General features: G+C 51.4%; 9 protein-coding genes across 9 annotated transcripts; 6 read left to right on the top strand and 3 right to left on the bottom strand.

Annotated features, from left to right (window-relative positions):
- Positions 1–220: 220 nt before the first annotated feature.
- PV10_03621 (uncharacterized protein) lies at positions 221–982 on the top strand (the record flags this gene model as incomplete). Its single annotated transcript, XM_016368095.1, has 4 exons — positions 221–458; positions 523–645; positions 704–787; positions 852–982. 4 exons carry the CDS (start codon positions 221–223, stop codon positions 980–982), a joined length of 576 nt encoding a protein of 191 aa, XP_016227613.1.
- PV10_03619 (uncharacterized protein) lies at positions 625–2,781 on the bottom strand. The gene is made up of 6 exons (XM_016368093.1): positions 2,503–2,781; positions 2,352–2,450; positions 2,216–2,302; positions 2,028–2,167; positions 1,856–1,971; positions 625–1,631 (listed from the first exon to the last, which is right to left on the bottom strand). The coding sequence occupies exons 1-4, from the start codon at positions 2,678–2,680 to the stop codon at positions 2,073–2,075; spliced, it is 459 nt and encodes a 152-aa protein (XP_016227611.1). The 5' UTR covers positions 2,681–2,781; the 3' UTR covers positions 625–1,631; positions 1,856–1,971; positions 2,028–2,072.
- Positions 1,323–1,931, top strand: PV10_03620 (uncharacterized protein; the record flags this gene model as incomplete). The annotated part of the gene is made up of 3 exons (XM_016368094.1): positions 1,323–1,497; positions 1,547–1,645; positions 1,702–1,931. 3 exons carry the CDS (start codon positions 1,323–1,325, stop codon positions 1,929–1,931), a joined length of 504 nt encoding a protein of 167 aa, XP_016227612.1.
- Positions 2,782–3,509: 728 nt separating the features above from the next.
- Positions 3,510–5,962, bottom strand: PV10_03618 (uncharacterized protein). The gene is made up of 2 exons (XM_016368092.1): positions 5,343–5,962; positions 3,510–5,290 (listed from the first exon to the last, which is right to left on the bottom strand). Exons 1-2 carry the CDS (start codon positions 5,909–5,911, stop codon positions 3,721–3,723), a joined length of 2,139 nt encoding a protein of 712 aa, XP_016227610.1. The 5' UTR covers positions 5,912–5,962; the 3' UTR covers positions 3,510–3,720.
- A 1,202-nt stretch (positions 5,963–7,164) lies between these two features.
- PV10_03617 (uncharacterized protein) lies at positions 7,165–9,080 on the top strand. The gene is made up of 3 exons (XM_016368091.1): positions 7,165–7,714; positions 7,770–8,517; positions 8,582–9,080. The coding sequence occupies exons 1-3, from the start codon at positions 7,557–7,559 to the stop codon at positions 8,816–8,818; spliced, it is 1,143 nt and encodes a 380-aa protein (XP_016227609.1). The 5' UTR covers positions 7,165–7,556; the 3' UTR covers positions 8,819–9,080.
- On the bottom strand, positions 8,871–10,264 carry PV10_03616 (uncharacterized protein). Its single transcript, XM_016368090.1, has 2 exons — positions 9,916–10,264; positions 8,871–9,851 (listed from the first exon to the last, which is right to left on the bottom strand). The coding sequence occupies exons 1-2, from the start codon at positions 10,160–10,162 to the stop codon at positions 9,127–9,129; spliced, it is 972 nt and encodes a 323-aa protein (XP_016227608.1). The 5' UTR covers positions 10,163–10,264; the 3' UTR covers positions 8,871–9,126.
- A 1,122-nt stretch (positions 10,265–11,386) lies between these two features.
- On the top strand, positions 11,387–13,081 carry PV10_03615 (uncharacterized protein). The gene is made up of 2 exons (XM_016368089.1): positions 11,387–12,232; positions 12,287–13,081. Exons 1-2 carry the CDS (start codon positions 12,098–12,100, stop codon positions 12,893–12,895), a joined length of 744 nt encoding a protein of 247 aa, XP_016227607.1. The 5' UTR covers positions 11,387–12,097; the 3' UTR covers positions 12,896–13,081.
- An 823-nt stretch (positions 13,082–13,904) lies between these two features.
- PV10_03614 (uncharacterized protein) lies at positions 13,905–15,896 on the top strand. The gene has a single exon (XM_016368088.1). The coding sequence runs from the start codon at positions 14,146–14,148 to the stop codon at positions 15,796–15,798; it is 1,653 nt and encodes a 550-aa protein (XP_016227606.1). The 5' UTR covers positions 13,905–14,145; the 3' UTR covers positions 15,799–15,896.
- An 855-nt stretch (positions 15,897–16,751) lies between these two features.
- On the top strand, positions 16,752–19,789 carry PV10_03613 (uncharacterized protein). The gene is made up of 5 exons (XM_016368087.1): positions 16,752–17,261; positions 17,320–18,025; positions 18,082–18,383; positions 18,439–18,560; positions 18,617–19,789. Exons 2-5 carry the CDS (start codon positions 17,644–17,646, stop codon positions 19,476–19,478), a joined length of 1,668 nt encoding a protein of 555 aa, XP_016227605.1. The 5' UTR covers positions 16,752–17,261; positions 17,320–17,643; the 3' UTR covers positions 19,479–19,789.
- The last annotated feature ends 342 nt before the right edge of the window (positions 19,790–20,131 follow it).

The raw sequence follows: 20,131 nt of genomic DNA, 5'->3' as shown, positions 1-20,131 counted from the left end.
GCTCACCCCGGATAGGCAAGGAGACTGATGCCGCCCTATGCTCACCCCGGGCTCGCGCAGGCCAGGTGAGCGGTAACCCAGATCCTAGTTACTTTATAGCCGCGTTAGACAAGTTTGCCGAGACGACCTTTCATGTCTCAGTCATGTCGCCATACTCATTCTCTAAAGGCTTGAAGACCCCTGCTGCCTTTCTTTTCTTCTGCAAAGAGAATCCCCGAAGATGTTCATCACAAGATTACTAAGCTTCGGACCTCGGCGCGGCCACCCAAGGAATCTAAAACGCAACATCGCCAGCATATCGATTCTGACACGGGTTCCCGCAACTATATATCGTCTTCAGCAAGGACCACGCTCAAACCTTCTTGCTCCTCACCCAGAGGGCGAGGGTATACCGATCGACGAAGTTCAATTAGACCGGGACGGACTTGTCAAGACTGGATTGTCTCTGAAAGAACCTTGTTGGTATCTCCAGACTCGATACGTGGGGACTATCCAACCCACTGACCCCGTTGCGAATTGCAGTGTTCAATGGAGCGATCTTTATGCCCAACACTCATCTTATGCAGGAATTGACCAGAGATGCTTTCGATGCTTATTTTGAACAAGACGAGTCGTGCAAGCCCATTTTTGTTCGATTGGCCAAAGGTAAAGCAAGAAGAGTAAAATCAGCAAGATACGGGTTTGGATCGCTCACAACACTTAGGTACCATGGTTCCAGAGTCACTTCAACTCCTTCAACAAGACTCGCAATTCGCGTTACAACCCGTCCCTCCTCGGAGATTGGCCGGTCAGAATCTTCCCCATATCCTCTCGCAATTACGATGCATTTGGGCGCTGACAACCCAGTCCAGAGCTGAACGAATACCTTGACGAATTCTACAGTGCCTATGCAACAATTATTGATGCTGGGGACTGGTATCAGAAGAATGCTTTCGCCGATGCCACTCCTGATGAAGAGCCCCATATTTGGACTGAGCTCTAAGGTGACACAGATCTACATGCAGGTGCACGCGTCGCTTCTGTGGTAGGCAGAGTATTGGGTCATAGGGCTCTTACCAGGGTCTCTACTAGAGTGTTAACTGAAGCAGTCGACAATATCGGCCGTTTTCTGGTGGGAAGAGCCAGTGACTGATCATATGAGAGGCTAGACCTGCCTTGCCAATGCATTTCCACTATCAAAGGAAGGGCCGATCACAGGACGGCGACTGCCCCGGTGAGACTAGAGATGTTGGTAGATGTCGAGGAAGGTCACCAGGCGAAACAAGTTGCACGTTCAACTATTTTCCAATCGTGTAGAGTCTATTTGAGTCCGAATCAGCACCATGTCCAAGTTGATCGCACGGTACACTACTTTCCCTAAACTCCTCTTCCGGCTGAGCAATCGGCCAACGATAAAGCTCCGCGATTTCGATCCCAGGCGAGAGTCTGGGGCCTATGATGTGAAAATAAAGCATGGAGTAGTGCAGCCAATTGCAATGACCAGTGAAACCTACCAGAGTAAGTCGTGAATGTCAAGACCTCCGGGCTAGAGTAAACGTTACGACAGGACCAAACGGGGCTTCGATGCGAGCCAATACCTCCGTCCAGCAGAAGCTGGTACAAGAATTCAAAGGCACTAAAGTCCGAGTATACTGTGTGCCAGCTGGTTAGTCGACTCCCCAAATAGCGCAAGCATTATCGGACAGTAATCGACTGGGTTAGAAACTGTTCTCCCAGAAGACCTTGTTCTCGTCCATGAATTTGGTGGACATTACTCCTTGCAACCCAAGGTCGAGATGACCTTGCCCGGTGGGCATGGCCGAGCTCCCGAAAAGTCACGGAAGCTAATGTGGGTAGAATTGAACGCCAAACTCACTGCATTCTATACTAGTCAGGCGAGTGCCTTGACAAAGGAGGATTGGCAAAAGCAATACCCCGAAGCCACTGAATAGTGGCAGATGCGTCTATGGAGAGGATACAGGAGATGAGAGACTGGCAGTATATAGTTAGCATTTTGGTCAACAACATGAGCTTACAAGCATCCGTACTGAACGATGCTACACTTCCGCTACCATGTCGTCTCTCTCCTCCTACTAGTCCGTCCTGGTAGGAAATTTGGCATGCCATTCTTTTTTAGTCATGCGGATGGCCTCGTCATTCAAAAAGGAAGTAACTTCCGAGTTAAGTTCTACCAAGGGTGAGATTTTGCGATGCACGCAGTTCTGAAGGTTCTTACCGTCCAAGGTCATGTCACGACGGGCTTGTAAAGAATAATGTTCGCCTCGCTCATGTATGAGAATGAGATCCTCAGGGAGAGTTGTGCCTATAGTTTGTTAGTACCTGTGCAAAACTAACGTCCGGTAGTAAATGACCTTGAAGAATATGGTATACCAATACTACAGGAGCCCGAAAGCTGCGTACCAGGGATTGCTGAGTTTTCGTATTCGGTCGCAAAGATGCACCATTGGGCCCTGGTCACCCTGTAAGCATGTTAAAACATCTGAAATGAATGCGGAATCCTACTTTGATACCAGTCACTGGTCATTCCCAGTGGTTGAACCTTTCCATCGATGGTCATAACATCCCAAGAAGGAGCTCCAGGCCGCAACGATTTGTCACGCAGTCTGGTCAATGATCCAGCGCTTATCCGAAACAGGTCCCGAGGGACAACTGTATAGCGGCCGAGCAGTCTTACACCCATCGTGATGCACGCCGCAGAACAATCGATGTGTTTTTTTTTTTGATTGAAACTTGTTCGGACAATTTGTGTGCGAGGTGAGCGATGTGTATTGCAGGAGCGGAGATCTACTCCTTCCTGAAGTCTATACCGAATATGCTTCGCCCCTGCCTGTATCTAGCTAGGAAGAGGTTTCCCCCCTCTTCCTCCTCCTCCTCTTCTCTCTTTTCTCTTAGACTAGACAATTAGACAGCAATGACATTAGGTGATTCAACCTATTCCAAGAAGGGGAACGTATTGGGGCAGATTGACAGATTGTTGAGCCACACCAGAGCTACTTCGGCACATTACCACGCCACACCAAAACTGTATGAGACTCAACAATCAATGCAAGTAGCATCAATTCACTCTCCTGCAAACTCAACTTCAAGTTAACATTGCAGCCTTACCAAATTAATTAGGCTGAACCTTTATATAGACGGGCTTGGTGTAACCAAATTCAGCCTTAAGCGCTGAGCACTCAATCACTACGCCAATCCTCAGGCGCACCGATGCGGCGCCCCACAACCTGCGCGAGCATGCCAAATGGCGGTAGCGGTGAGGAGATCGATAGCAGCAATTACAGTATAAGGCTGAAAAAGGCTGAGTTTCATGACACACTAGGAATGTCTATGTAAAAGGGGGCGACGGCGAGGCTAAAAGCTTCAATATACAATGCGAGAGCGTGAGTATGCGGGCGCATAAAGAGGCGTACAACATAAAGCGGCGCTGTCTGGGTGAGTGCGCCGGGAGCGCTGAGCAGGTTTACCATTGCTTGAAGTGCCAAAAAGGGATGAGCAGGTTTGAGCAGGTTAAATACTTGTCGTCAATTCAGCCCACTTGTACCAATCAACAAGTCCGCCGTTCAATTGTCTCGTCTACCGAGTTCATTGACCATGCTTTCAGTCCACCCACTGCAGCTACGCTCCATAATGCGTATAAAGTTACCAACCCTCTCGCTATGCAAGAATGCATCTGTCTAGATATCCACACAAACATGAAACGGCGAGAACCGGCTCAAGTCCTCACCAAGCGAAGGCCTCGTCAAGGAAAATGATGCCCCTCTTTGTGCGCCCAGCCACTTTCCCAATTGCGAGTCTGACATGGTCTGCCATTTCCGCCGGGCCACATACCATGATGCCAACGGTTCCACGGGCCTCACTATTCAGAATCTCATCCTGGACAATAGTCTCAACATCTAGCCTCTCCCCTATTAGGGTCTCTGTTTGTATGCGAGCTCCGAGTCCGTCAATCTCCGCTGCGACGGCATTGACAATGTCATCATGCTTCACACCCCAGAACAGCTTTGCCGAGGGTCCATGATAGGATCGCAGGACCGGCAGAACGGCTGTGATGCCGACCCCTCCTGCAATGCATAGAAGGCTGGAGCAACGAAGAAGTTTCTTGGTTGACTGTGTATGATAGGAGTCCTCAACCCAGACTGGTATTGACAAGGGGGACCCTTTGGATTGTACCTTCTCGAGCAATCTGAACGTGGAACCATTCTGCGGTCGCAGCAGAAGACGAATCCCCGGAGCCGCCTCGCGCCTAACCTGGCCTGGGTTGGGGTTTCTCGTCACAGGTTCCATTTGAGCGGTGGCAGACCTCTTGGCCGTTGTCTCTGGATCACCAGCAGATTCAACCGTCATAGGTGTTTCAGCGGCCAAGTCGAATGAAGACAATACAGAGAAGGGGTGGTTCTCCCAAAACCGCCACGTTAGTGTTGGGAAATAAAGATAGACGTGTCCCTCGGCAAGAACACCTTCAATCTGGACATTCAGAAGCTCGCTGCCGTCCCCCAGCGATGTTATGACAGCAGTTCGTGTGCCATTTGCAGCAATTCGGAAAATTCTGAGCAACCGGTCCAAGAACCAGATGGCTCCTGCAACATACACCCAGATTTCGTAACCCCAGTTATATTTGAAAAGATACCAAATGTGCAAGAAGTAAGTGATCATGGCCAAAGCTGCGAGAAGTTGATGGGTAACGAGGAAGATCTCATAGGCTCTTTGACGCAAGGGAAGTATGGATAGCGGCCACACCAGACAGAGAGCAGGTGTTGAAACGATTCCCCAGTACCAGTATGGCAATTTGGCATCAGCTGCATGATTCGAATATAAGAGGGAGTAATGCAGCAAACCTGCCGAGTGAACAACCGTCTGAACGATGACAATGTAGCCTAGCCAACGATGGGTGAGAAGGAACGTTGTGTGGCTCCAATTGGTCAGCCAAAGTAAAATGTTGTTGCGAGACGATGTCAGCAAGAGTGGCACCAGATTTGCTGCCGCCAACACACCTGCACGATCACCAATGACCTGCAAGGCCTGGCGAGAGGGCTCAGTGAGACGAGCGTTTGGCTGCCGCAGACTCAACGGAAGACACATGAGGATGACATTCATCACGACAAGATAGGCGAAGAAAAGTGCCTGTCCAAGGGTTGGCATGGTCCCAGCTTTGAGAAAGGCAACGCGATAGACGCACCCAACAAGGGGTTGGTCGAGATGGTAAGAAATAAGAGAAATCCAGCGATATGGCAGCAAAGTGGAGAGGGAGATGAGTATAGGGAGGCCAACGGCGGTGGTTGTTACGACGATACTAGAAGATTATTAGACTTGGACTAAAGAAGAAGGATGGTCATCGACGGTACCTGTTTCGGCCATGACCGACCTCGCCATCCTCGAAGCCCTTTTGGTAGTTATACCATGGAAGGAAGACATCGACGGTAACCAGCATGGTCTCGTTGAGGGGTTCCCCGGAGTTTATATTTCCCAGTCTCCTATTGGCTTGTTCCAACTCTGCATCCCTCAAAGCCGAATGATAAGGTAATGCAGGTGTAAGGAGGCGATTTGACAGCGTTCCAGTAGCAAGATGAGCCTCCCAGTATTCCTGAAGCGTTGACAGAGGTATATCATCTGAGGCACAATGAGTTGAGAGACACAGTGCCATTGTGCGCAAGAAGGGCATATTATTCAAAAAACAGGTTGTGGAAGGAGCGGCGGATTGGCCGTGAGACCCAGATGTGTGATCGCTTGTGGCGTCATCGTCGCAGACGAGAGGTGAATTAATAATGAGCCGGCGACAAGAGTGTGCACAGGTAGGCCTGTAGAGCCATTTACCAGCCCCGAGAATGCCAGATCCATCAGCGGCGACTTGTGTGAGGCATATGACCAGGAGATGCCACATCAGGGTTGTGGCACCTAATCTGTGTGCAGGCATAATGAAAATGAATGGGAATAATCACATCACAGGCCGACATCTTGAGGCAGCGCTTTTTATAGATTGCGGAACTGCCCATGGGGAGGGCTCTCGTCCTTCTCTTCCTGGTATATATGAGCAAGTTTCGGGCTGACAGTGGCTCCATCTCTGCAAAGCGCCTTCTGGGCTACCTTGGCATCACCCAGGAACTGGTCGAAACATTGGAGTTGTAGTGGAAAATCCAGGCCCACACGAGCATATAGGGTAGTTCACATTCAGAGATCGGCAGCGGAGTTGTAAAAGCGACCCTAGATAAAGGCATCATTAGCGGGTATTCGAATCCCCGTCGGTGTGATTGGGTGATGCAAATGCAAGCACAGGGTCAAACCAAGTAAGGATTTCATTGACTCGAGTGGAGCCAAGGGCGAACCGTACAACACAGTGCACAGGATAACACAATTGAATGAGGTCCGTGAACAGGTGAGTGTTCAATAAAAGTGGTATGAAATTCAGAGAATGTCGACGTGGCTGACTGAAGGAAAAGGGCAAGTGAAGGGAAGGTTTTGTTGATTACCATGGAAGAAGGTCCACAGGTGCTTACCAGAGAAGTTCAGGTCACACAGAAGGAGCAGCGCTATAAGAACGATGGTTGCACACATACGTTGGTTTCCTGGACGAGGTTTCCCAGACAGTGGTACTTGATACTGACATAGCAGATACCTAATAAGGCAAAGAAATCCTGATGACACTGAGAAAGAGAAACAGGCTGGGTGGAAATGTGAAGTGAAATAAAGATGGAAATGTGAAATGAAATAAAGATGGAGCCCTTTTCGTACTGTCGAGTATTGTAGGACAGGAAAGAGCCACCTGCCTTGGATACCTATAATCGGAAGGTGTCGAAACCGGAAGCCGCTTGGGAGAGTTGAAGGGTCGTGTAGCTAGACATTAGCTAGACACTTAGCATAGTACACATTGTTTGCTACTGCCTCATACATATCTAAGAGCGTATGGCATGCATGTATCCATATGCCTGAATCATCTTGGTAGGTCTTCAGGTAACAACTTGACAATACTAAAATTCCAAGTCTGTGTCGTGGCATCCTCGAACCGTACTGGAATATTGGGTCAGTACTTTAGAGTCTTGGCATTAATGAACTCCATTTATGCCCATTCCCCTGTCAACCTGAGGCTAAAGCGGTTAGCTCCACTAAGTTTGGTTCCAGATAGCCTCGCGAATTGACCACCAAACACCAAACACTTCCCACTTTCACCATCCCATTTCGATTCACAGCAACGTCCAATCCCTCATTGCCGCCCTCAATCCAAGCCGCCGTCTCCCTTGTTCCTCCCTCACTTTCTTTCTCCGGACCTCTCTCACGACCGCACCACCGCCAGACCTTTACCGCGTGAAGTTAGGGCATTCACGTGGTTGACTCCTCCCCTAATCTGATCTTCACCTGTCTGCGGTTTGACACAGCGGAAATTCCAACTCAACCCACGTCACGGTCACAATACAGCCATCTCATCACAAGGCCGACTGACTCACGCGCATCTTGGCACGCCGATACGGTGGTCTCACCTGCCACCAGTCAACCGCCCCTCAGTCTACCCTCTCTTCGAAACCATACACTCCTCGTCTTAGCGAAACCCACACTCCCCTACCATCATGGCACATACAACCGCAGAGCAAGAGCTGCAGCAGCGGAACCGACTACCAACTCTGATGGAGGTTTTAGGACGAAGGACTTTAGCACCAGTCGATCTATTCTCCTTCTACATTTACATGCGTGACCAACAACGATCAGTCGACTATTTGGACTTCTGGTGAGCCGTCGTGAACAATTCCTTCTTATTGATCCGGCCATTGACTCTCTTCTAGGCTCGATGTGTCCCAGCATATGTCTTTATGTCGCCACTACGTTCGGGAACTTCGACGCTCGATGCTCGTTGATACTCCAGAAATGGAAAAGGCCACTAGCAAACGCTCATCGCAGTATCTTGACAACCTCGATCTAGGTGACGCCAGTACTGATCACAGAAAGAGTGGCCACGAATCAAGAGTCTCGGCCTTCCTCAGATCTGAAAATCCCAATGCGCGGAAGTCAACTAGTCGAGATGGTGGCGGCGCCGACCACTCGCCCTCCCATAGCCTGGGATCTGCTCACTCCAGAACCTTCGGACGTCAATCGGGAGACAGGCCCTCAGCCGGTGAACTGCTCCAGCCGACCCATTCCACCCCAGAAATCCGCACTGATTCGAATTCTCCGGGCCACAGCGTTGCACGCGCGGACATTAAGGCAAGCGCAGAGAAAATCCTATACACATTTGTGCTGCCAGGTTCGGAACGTGAAATTGTTCTCCCGGACTCCATGCTCAACCGCATCATTCGAGCAATCGAGGAAGAGGGCCGCGACGACCCTGAAGTTTTTGATGATGCCAAAGACTATGTATTTCAGGCCATGGAACGAGATGCCTTTCCCGGCTTTCTCCAAGCAAAGGCCTTGGGAAACCTGGTCCCGCTCAGTGTACTCATCCGACTGATTATTGGGCTTTCCAGTCTGATGGCTGGCTTCTGGGGAGGTTTCTTTATGATCCTCCGAGATCTCTCTAGAAGGACAAGGTGCTGGGTAAGTAGCTCAGGCAAAATCGCTTCAGATTGACTTTCGGACTTGTACTGACATGTCAATGCAGCTTATCTTGCCCTTCACCATCGGAGCATACTTCCTCATCTCTTACCAGTACAAGCTCGATATTGTGGCCGCATACCTCGGATTTAGTGAATATACGTGGATGAATTGGTCACGGGTGAGGGAACCGTTTGTCAGAAGGCTTCTTCTGACTAGAGCGACCATCGCCCTCCTCGTCTTTGTGGCTGTGGCTGTGGCACTCAGCGTTCTTTTCATCTTTGTGCCGGGCACCAATTTCTAGCTAACTCCTCGTGGAGTGGGAAGGACCGGAGTCGAATGGTCATGCAAGTGGAGTTTTCTGTCAAATGTCAACAAGGGTCGAGCAGGCCGGCGTGCATTCATCCACAACATGCAATTTCAAGTGCAGCCCATCATCCCCTGGGTCTGCGCGGAGGCAGTTTGCCTTTGATCTACAGCGTATCATGCAGTCGAGGGCGCAATTTGCACTTTGTAACAGTCAAGCCATGCAAACTTTCATCACTTTTAATCCATGGAGAGTCGTGATCGTGATCGCAAGCATGATAGACATGACGTCGTCTAGGCGTCCGCCTATTTCCCACGCGCACGATTCCGCTTTGCGCCTCGTCCACCGCCGCCTCCACTTCCGTTTCCGCTTCCGCCGCGAATGCCAACAGCAGACCCACCTCCTACATCGCTGACGCCCTCATCCAGGTCCATACGGCCCTCCTCATCACTTGCGGCTTCGTCATCCCCTTCCAGCTGCTGGTCCAGATCACGCTTATTGCCCAACTTCTGACCTTGGCCTGTAGTGAGGTTCCTCAACTGCCGCACCGCCTTTTCCGCAGCCCCATCGACCTTATCGCTGAGAACTGCCGTGTCAATTTCTGCTTGCCGACGGCTTTGTAGTGACGTTCTTCTGCTGGCTATCGTTCTAATCGTTTCGAGCTGGCTTTGCAGATCGGCCACTTGTGAGACACAGCGAGACTCCCACGTCTCGAGAATTTGTAATAGTGCAGGTAGCGACTGGGGTCGGAGATCTCGCAGAGGAGCTACCGAAGTCACTCGCACGACGGGCGGGTCAGACGTTGGAGACAAGCGGGCAGTGAGCAGGCCTGAGTAGATTGACTGAGTCACAAGGGATTCGAGTTCGCTGGGAGAAGAAAGGGAGAGAGAGGACATCAGAGATGCATAGGTCAGGTGATGCGTGGCATTGGTGTCGTTGAGTGGCGCAAATGGCGAGGCCAGTGTGAGCAGAGTCAATTGGCGCAGTTTGTAGGTCTGTGCAGCGTCAAGTGATGGAAGATTTGAAGTGGCTGTGAGAAAGGATGTAGAGGTTAGTGGACGATGTCACCAGGCACGAATCAAAAAAGCCACTACCTTGGTATTCATCCAGTGTGCCCCAGCTGAAGATCTCTAACAACGTCACCCATGGGTCACTGTCAGTCCCTTTTAGGGCTTGCACAGCAGGTGTCTGGAGAAGTTCGGTGAAGAGGTAAGTTCCAGGCGCGGAAATGGCTCGATTGATTAAGTCGGCGATGAAGCGAGGGGTGGGTGATTTCTGAGTCGTTGCAAGGTGGACAAATGGTTGAATGGCGATCAATGCCTTGGTCTGTGCTTGATCCATCGTGGGAATCTTCAAGATGAGAGAGACGAGCGTCGGGATATCACAGAGTTTGGAGGAAGAAGTTGTGGCCTATCCTCAAGAACAATAAACGCAGAGGACATTGAATGACCAGCCGTGGCAGAAATGGCGTAATGAACAAACTCGACTTGGCTCTATGCGGTGCAGTGGCGGGGCTTCGGTGAAGTATCTATCAAGCAGTGACAACGCGACGCTGACGCGGACTCGCGTGGTCACGTTGTCACATGGTCACGTGGACCAATAACAAGACCCAAGATGCAACCCATGAATATTGTTCCCTGGCCATCAGATGGGCGTCAAGGAAAGCTTGTCAGGAGAAGAGACATTATTGAGTGGCTCTGGAGGGGCCTTTAATGGTAGCATACGGTCAGTCTGCCTTGACCTATGTGACCATACAGGGTTTTGGTGTCGGACATTTATACCCGCCGTGATATGGCTTCGCCTTTAAACTAGCGGCTGGGCCCACCCCTGTGTTGTTCTTGTCTGGGGAATCTGGGTAGGCTGGCAACGACTTACTAGGTTTTACCAGATGTCTTCACAATATCGCGAATGCGGCCTCCAGGCGCTGGTGGGAAGTCAAACCTCTTCATGTTCTTGATGGCCAAGTCCCATGACTCTAAACAAAACGTGACTCCTGGCTGGCTGGTTTTCTACGCATCATGCAGAGTCTTTGCACCATGGAGTTCTGAGATGGGAGATTCTCCAGGTCTGTAAGCAAAGTCACGCTCGAATCGCATCAATGGAAACTTCATACGTGCACAAGAAGTCGGATACTTTCGGGAACAACCAGTGAGTTATCTTTTCTTTGTTTCGAGGCGGCTCTTCAGCAGGATCACCCAATCATGCCATGGACTTGTTGCGGCGTACCTTGTCCATGTCACCACCACCAAGGAACACCCCCCCACCACGACGCAGCCAAATGCCACATTAGAGCCATCCTCGTCTTCGCTCTAATGCCTCCATTCTCAATAGTCTGCCATAGGGCCGTGGCTCGTTGCTGCCTGCATGCCTTAGCTGGCCCTGTATTGGGGCTTCTTGCATGTGCAGATTAGCCGCCAACAGCCTGGGCGCTTGTTGATCTTCCGCGACCCATCTCATTCGCCCACATGGGTCTACGAGGAGAACATGGCCACTCCTTCAAGCAACCACAAATGCACCTCCTTTGGGAGGGCTCCGCATGCACCTGGGGATGGATCAACGCCGTCCGGTCTTGCTCTTTAGCCCTATCCCCAAAGAGACTTGGAGGCAATGATGGTCCCAAGAAGTCTTGCAATCTCCTGGGGCTTTTGTCACATGTCATGGTAGCCGAGGACTGGGACCTACGCTGGTTGGCAGCTTCATGGCCTTGCTAGTGCCCTAATCGTCTTACTGGGTGACTGTTTGTTGGACCGCCAAATGGGCCGACTGAGGTCCGAGATGGCAATATGCTGCAGTTGGCATGCTCCGGGTTTCTGACGCTGTCAGATAGTTTGGCCCCGGGACCTGTACCTGTCCTCGCCTTTTGTGATCCCATCATCCCCCACAAGGTCTAGCTGCCCATAGCCCGCTGCGACGAAGAAACATGCGGCTGTTCTGGCGCCTATATGGCCCCTCTTGGCCACATTCGGTCAGGCACTCATGGTGACAAGTCGATAGTCTATGCGTACTTGGAGGTCACATTGAGGCCCTTCAGACGAAGCCATCGTTGAGTCTGCCTTGCTATTGTTGAGCACAGGTCTGATCTCAGCATTCATCTTTGTTTGTCACGGAGATGAAGACAGAAAAAGACTTTGAAGTAAGGCAGGTTGAACTCCCGGGCTCCATTCATACGTCCCAGGTCAACGACATCGAACTCGATCACGTTCTCAGAGAACATCTCGCTCGTCCCAAAGCCGCATTGCTCTTGATGCGAGTCTATCATTGTCCGACGAATCTCTTATGGCGTCCCCTGTTCAAACATCGCCCCTTGGACGCCCAAGCAACCGACTGCCTCGAATACAAAGCCCATCTGGGAAAGTGAGGAAGGACAAGGTGCGACAAGGGAAGCTAATTCGGTGTTGGACCGATGAAGAGGTGAGCAATTTACCACCGCCGTTGTGCTGGATACAATTGCTGATGGTGATGCAGGAGTCTTTCTTGGTCCGGAGCCGTGATCGAAAGATGTCTTACAAGGACATTGCACACTCTCTAGACAAATCGCCGCTTGCCTGTCGCCTCCACTATCACCACATGACAGTCGGACGAAAAGTTCACCGAGTAGGTGACGGGGAGGATGGTCGATCTGAGGGTAGCACCAGCATCTCACCTCCTATCGTACCCGTGGAGGGATTTTTCCAGTCTTCCACAGGGGCGCACCCCGGTGTCAATACCGACTCCTCTCCTTCAAAGTTGCCGAGAGGTCAGCTTTGTACTCTGCCCAGCTTTGACGTCTTCATCCGGAGTACGTTCCCAGTCGACCCAACTCATAGGAGAAGCTGCTCCATGCCTATGCCTCGGAGAGATTCTCCGATAGAGCGACGAAAAGGACAAGATATGTACGAGGATGCATCATCAAGTTGCGGCAAACTATCACGGACTTTGTCAGGCACACTGATCAAGCCTCCCGGGAGTCTTTCCGCAATCACTGGGAGCCTGTCAATGCCCTCCGAGCAGTTTATACGTTTATGCCATCGGCAAGATCATCACGAGCCTGTGCAGAATGACTGGCTCCTCCAGTCACATATATCAAGGGGATAGCCTACCATATCTGCCGAGGGAAGGACACTATCCCCACTGGTGTTCCCATGTGCCCGGCAACAGATCGCCACCAGTTCAGGCATGATCAAACCTCGTGCCGGCAGTCGTGATCTCTGCATACTTCACTGCCCGAGACTAGGGGGGCGTACCACGCACAAATGAGCTGTCGAGTGGGGGATTTTGGACACAGGCCTAAGATCGAAAGTTTAGGCTCTTGAGGTTGCAGAGGGGTTTCCCAGCAAGGAGAATGAGTTAGCAAGTGCGACAGGATTGCGGTAGGTGTGTTGTCAACCGGAGTGGCGCCGATTTCGAGGCTTGTTTCTTTGTTTGATTGAAAGTAAAAAAACCGACCCAGGTGCTGCCATGGATAGGGGGAACGACCACCACACAACATAATTCCTGGCATGGGAAACCGACAAAGGAATATATGGAACTTTATGCAGGCCTCTTGAAAGCCAAACATGTTCATTAACCTAGGACATTGATGTCTTTCGGGTTGAGAGGCGGGCGGTAAAGTGTCTCGAGCGACAAATAGAATCTACCTAGGTAGGTAGGAAAGCATCAAACATTAGGGAAAATGGGGCAAGGAGCTTGACTACTAGGTACTTGGTTATATCATAGGAAGTTTCTACGCGTGAACGAGAAGTCACGACAGGCATAGCCGAGAGTGAGTGTGATGAACGTTGTATTTCTTTGCATTACTCGCCCCATATCGTTGAGTGTCACGCAGCAGAAACACCGCCATAAGTTAGTCCCAGTAGGGCCGAGGGGCCTCGGGCATACAGTACTTAGATATAGAAGCCCGAGGCCTCTTAGCCCACACCCCGCCGGGCGAAGGGGGGCCGCCGAGCGGCGCCATCTGACCCTAATTCATAGCGCCGATGATACCAATGTCATTGGCGCACCGCCCCGCGTGGCACGCTCATGCATCTGCCCTGTTCCCTCCTTTTTGATAGGTTTGATGACGATTGCCACCATCCTGACTTGCCGTGCCTTGCTTACTCCAGATTCCAAGCCTCCTCCTGCGACGCTGCAAGAAAACCATTGGTTCCTTGCATGATTCTGTTGTCAGTCTCTTGTACCAACATGATCACAAGCTCCTTTCCTCCTCGTGATCACTCTTCTCGGTCGACTTGATGACCCTCATCTTGCAGTTTTATTGCTTGTAGAAGTCGAGCTCTTGTTGCATCTTTGTGTGCCTTTGCTTACGTTTTGACAATGATCTACAGCGTCGACTTGATCTAGCAACCATGCGATTTCCACCATCTCTCCTGCTGCTCGGCTGGTCCAACATCGCGAGATCGGCAATTATCGACAGAAAAGATGCGGATGCTGGACATTATATGTATCTGGCCGGGTCGGGCGGCCAACAAGAGCTAGGAAATACAAAGGACCACCGGTCGCACAGCCTGCGTGATACCTTGGGAGCACTTCAGGTCATGCAGAATTCATATTTTGACCTCTCGACGGGGACATGGCCCGCTGCTATCGATTGGACTGCGGCAGTCATGGGCACTCATGTCTCGGCGACCCTATCCAGCATTGTGGCCTCAGCCGACGTCTCTTTGACATCCTCATGTTCTGAATTGTTGGAGTGGCAGAACACCATCGACCGATATTTTGCACATACTTCGAGTTTCTACTTTGGAGAAAATGCCTTTTCTTTGCGCAATCAAGCCTTTGATGACATGCTATGGGTGGTTCTCGGCTGGCTCGAGAATGTGAAATTGGTGGATCTTTTTGCATCTAAGCATTGGGACTTGCCCCTGTCCCAGTCCCCCACATCCATATCCTCGGGAGGCTGGTATGGTTTGCAGTTTAAGCCGATGGCTGCACATCGCGCCCGCGTCTTTTACGATCTTGCGTCTGCTGGTTGGGACGAGTCTCTCTGCGGAGGTGGCATGACCTGGAATCCCTACCTAACACCTTACAAAAATGCCATTACCAACGAACTCTTCGCGGCCGCAAGTATTGCCATGTACTTGTATTTTCCCGGTGATAACAATACGTCGCCGTTCATGTCGCAGACGTCGGACAGTCTCCCGCAGCCACGTGATCCTGTATATTTGGACAACGCAATCAAGAGCTACAAGTGGCTCGTCGAAAGCAACATGGCCAACGAAAAGTCGGGATTATACCAAGATGGATTTCACATCAGGGGATGGCGCCGTTATCCCAACGGCACCATCAACCCAGGCACCGAGCAATGCGATGAGCTCGACTCGATGGTCTACACATACAACCAAGGGGTGATCCTGTCGGCTGGTCGTGGCCTGTGGCTCGCGACAGGTGCTCGGAGTTATCTCGACGACGGCCACAAGTTGGTGGAAAACGTCATCCGTGCCACGGGTTGGCCCAATGACGGGCCATCGTGGGCTGGTCTGGGCCGAGGCGGTGTATTGGAAGAGGTCTGCGACCACGGCGGCTACTGCAGTCAGAATGGGCAGACATTTAAGGGCATCTTCTTCCATCACCTGACTGAGTTTTGCCGTCCTCTGTGGCCACAAGAAGAGGCGTTTGTGGCGAGTGGCACGTCGAAGGACTTTGACGAGGCAGTGTATCAATACCACCTGGCGCGCTGTGCCGCTTACGACAAGTGGATTAAGCACAATGCTGACGCTGCGTTGGCAACACGTGACTATGACGGTCGCTTCGGTATGTGGTGGACTTTTGACGAGCTGGACGATGATGCAATGTCCCAAATTGACAAGACGACCGAGTTGCCCCCAGGAGCTATTGATCAGCAAAACCCGCGACCACAGAATTGGGTGGACCGACCGCTAAAGGGGCAAGATGTCAATGACCGTGGGCGAGGGAGAACGGTGGAGACACAAAGTGGCGGATTAGCGGTGTTACGCGCAAAGTGGCACTGGGAACATCATCTGCATGAGTTCTCCATCTAGGTAGTAGCCCGAGGGGCCGTGAAGCCGACCTCGGGAGGAGTTGGGTCGGTGGTACAATACGAATACTCAATGCCTCCTTTCAAGGTCATTTATCATTCACCGACAACGATAGCGAGGGGCGGAGCGAAAGGTCTGGACCCCACCTCGAGGATTCTGTCATGCCAGATCGCGGTCATTACTATAGCCTTGCAATTGGCCGACTTGTAGTCGCTTCTGACTAATAAAGCTGCATGCAAGACTGGCTAGATAAGGTAAGCAGCAGAATACGGAATATACGACAAGGGCACCATTAGCTGTACTCCGTACGCACAGGCCGCGGGTTCCACAATGGTGGAGTAAATCTAAAAGCAGGGTTGTGGCGGTTTGCTGGGCTGGGTTGCATTTGCATCGGTACTTGTGCATTGAGGCTGGTAGAAGTGCTTGCTAGAGACCGAGAGACTTAATTCTGACTTTATTTCTGACATGTTGTCGCTGTTGTTTTAGTAAGCGTGAAGCCGACTCAGGACGCCTCAAGGTGTACACTGTGAGGTGAGTGTGACTCTTCGATCATCCTGTGTTGAGGTGGTGGATGGTAGAGGGTGGACAGAGGGCCGAGGGGCGAAAAATGGGCATGACGCCGGGTGTGGTCCGGGAACACAGAAGCGTACCTAGGTAGGTACATACCGTATGTACCTGATTCCAAGTAGAGGTCCTGACTTCCACCTCCCCCAACTCCCAGAGACCTAACAGACCTCGGCCCCCAAATGATATGTCTCCTGGGTCAGTCACAAGCAACAAGGTCTATAATCATACTACACAAGAATTGAAGATTCGGCTGACCCAATGTCGTGTCGTGGTGGTACAAGTAGTGGAATAATAGGTAGGGCAGGTTGGAAGGTAGGTACGCAAGGGGTACCTTACTTAAGTACTCCGTAGGTCCTGAGGAGAATAATAATGTAGAGCCCCTCGGGACCCCGGTGGCCTCCTCTTCACCAAAGCACCAACGGTTACCTATTCCGACGACATTATTTTACGTCGACCCACCATCATTGGCGTTTGATGGGCATGATTTTGTGCCTTTGTCCACGGAGATGACCCTCTCACTCAAGGCTAGGGAAAGCGTGCGAAATCAGTGGTCTAACCCTCGGGCCCTCCAGACTTTTAGCAAAAGTTCCCACCGACGTCTGCCACTCGTGCCACTGTCTGCTTAGCAGCTTCGATCCGCTAAGAGACACCGCGTGGCTGGGCAAATGCTGACAAAGAGTTCTCAAGGACCAGATCGAACCCACTACTGCCTTACCTGCCCTACTTTCACACTGCCACGACTGCTCAAGAGCCGATCTTTTTTCACCCCATGGGCCATCGACCATCGACTATGGGTCAGTGGTCAGTGGCACTGCCTGATACGAAACGCCGCGAAACTACAAGATCCATCAGAAGAACCAATGCTGCTCAAGCCGTTGTTCCGTCACCACCATGCTCTGGTCAGTTCACTCCCCCACTGTATCGCTTCCTTCTTTGACACGAACTTCTCTTACTTAGTGTCGACCCAATGCCCATCAACCTGTACTTGACTCAACCACACTCCTGCTCCCTCACTGTTGCCATCCTCGCCATGAAAACGCCATCAACCCTATCGATAGTGTACTCCATTATCCCCATTTTCGAGAGCGTCATCGACATTCACATGCTCAACCTACTTGATCCAGAACCAACAAACCCTTGAGAAGCATCCACACCAAGCATGATGCATAACGACATCCCATGTCAGTCTTGTTGATGCCCGTCTCGATGCCCATGACCCGCAACCTCAATCCTCCGGCCTGGACAAACCACTCATTATAGCAGAGAGCTAGGTCTGGCACCATGGCACCTACATCTACTTTCATCAACTATTCCCACCCCTCGGAGCAAAATGAACGTCAGAACCGACGCACTGTTGCCTCCTACATTGGTACTCATTACCGCAATCGATCCAAACCATCGGCAAGGCTACAGCGAGATGGCGAGAAATCGTCAATTCGTGGCCAGAACAAGCCCAAGGTCGAGGTGCCCTCGCAAGCCAGCGCCGTCTCCGTTCCTCGTCTACCATGGCAGAAGGCTGCATCACCAGAGGAAAAGGGTTTGACTGCCTCCAAGGCCGGTGACAACCTTTACCTTGCTCACGATAAGCATGGCTTTCGCTCCGATCCTTTCAGCACCTATCCAATACAGCCTCGGGCCCATTTGTCCAAAACAGTTGACTTTTGTAAAGCTTGACCCCAGCCAGTTTGAATGACAACCATACTGATACTTCCCTTCCAGTCCTGAGATACTACGGCCCAGCCCATCTCATCTGTCCTGAGAATTTGAGCGCCGAAGCTGGAACTCTTGTTATCCGCCAAATCTTCCAGTATGCAATGGATGATGCTTTGCTCTTTGAGGCCATGATGGCCGTCTCACAAGCAGGTATGACGGCTAGATGCTGGTCTGTCGATGGTCCTGATAAAGATGCCCTGCTTCATTACAACCGCACCGTCAGTCGCCTGCGTTCTCTCCTTGACCAAAACATGGCATATTCCCAAGACGCCGTTTTGTTTGCCATTGTCGCTCTCATGGGTGTTGATGTAGGTCTTGCCATCGCTCGCTGCCGTCCACTGGCCTTGGACTGACAATTCACAGTACCTCTTGAACGACATGGTGGCTTATGGAACCCATATCGAAGGCATGCGCCGCATCATCGCTCTCCGGGGCGGTCTGGACAAGCTGGGATGGCCCACGATTCTGAAGCCCCTGGTGATCTCGTAAGTGACTAGGGTTGACGCCACTTGGCCATCCATGACTAATTCGTCATTGCCAGTGTGGAAAGCTTCTGGACGTACATCTGCACCAATCCACCACAGCCAGAGGCATCCTCTCCTGATGTCCAACCCCCTCCCTCGGCAACGGCCGATTACGTAGATATCGCATGTCCCTATGTGAGGAAATCCTCTGCCGACTTGTTCGAAATGATCCAAGGGCTTCCGCTCGGATTTCGACGCCTGGCACTCAACTATCGCCGCAGCGTACCCGTCATGGCTTTGATCTACGGCGTGGTCTCGAACAACGACGAGATCCATGCTCCAGATTACGAATCTAGCCCCTCTGAAGTCAATGCTGCCAATCACCAAGAGTGGCTGTATTGCCTGCGACTCTTGTCGGACATAAACATTACTCCAGTCGAACGAACTTGCTGTATTGGCTTGATGCTCACCATTGTGGATCGAAGCCACTCGGCAGGGCACAGCCCGCACTACCGGCAACAAATTCGACACCATGCAAAGGAGCTCTCATCGGGGAAAGGTAGATTCCTCCAAGAAGACGTCTCCGACATGTTTCTCTGGGTGTCGTTGAACATTGTGGGGCGCGATTTCCAGAAGCGAGCACAAGAGCAGGGGTCAGGCCTCGGAGAAGATGACAAAATTGAGCTTCTCCTCGTACTCGTACGACGACACGCCGCGCTAAAGTGGGATGACGTCTTGGCTCGAATGAACAACTTCATTCCTGCCCCTCGACAAGAGGGCGACTGGCGATATGCATGGCAACTGGGCCACAAGCTTTTGTGGGCTCGAGAAGCATGCGAAAGTCCCATGAGCTCGAATATTTTTGTCAAGCAAGCATCCGAGTCACCAAGTCTCGCGGGTGTCAGAAAGCTTCAAGGGTTGCCCGAAGGAACACCATAGAACTGTACCGGTCCTACCGCTCGCCCGAGACCTTCTTTGTGGCCCCTGGCCCCCTAGGCCACTATGTCTCTAGGTTCCGGTGGCCAATTTAGGGAGTCACTATGGTTCCACTATATAACTATCAAGTAGGCAAATGCCCTGACTCACCAACCACCAACCACGACCACTTCCAGTTCACCCCGTCCATCGGGTTTTGATATGTAATCCGTCGTGCCGTTGCAAGAGCGAACAGGTCGCCTGGTCAAGAGGGCATTTCAAAGATGCATATCTCGGTGACATGACAAAGCCATGGCAGATTAGGTTACTATTCCTGTAGTTCGACATGGGTCAGATCACTAAGGGTATGGCTAGAAGAGGCCATCCAGGGCACAAAAGCTATGACTGACCAGGCTCCGCAAAAGTACAAGATCCCAGTGAGCCATGATCATCAAGTCTGGGACGAACCAGCCATGGCCTCGCCGTCGGCGGCGGGCGGTCACTGAATATCCCCGAACTCCGCCGACATTGAACTACTCGTCTTTATACACATATTGTATGTAGACGACGTGACGACGAGGGGTCGATGGATGCCCTATCTCAAGCACGGCACAATATACAAGGTGACGTAAATAAATACCTTGATTATTGTCAAAGATCAGATGCAGATGGGGTTA

This window comes from Exophiala mesophila (assembly GCF_000836275.1).
Source record: "Exophiala mesophila strain CBS 40295 unplaced genomic scaffold supercont1.2, whole genome shotgun sequence".
Taxonomy (NCBI): domain Eukaryota; kingdom Fungi; phylum Ascomycota; class Eurotiomycetes; order Chaetothyriales; family Herpotrichiellaceae; genus Exophiala; species Exophiala mesophila.
Note: the sequence above shows the minus strand (reverse complement) of the source record. Positions and strands in the feature narration are given on the sequence as shown.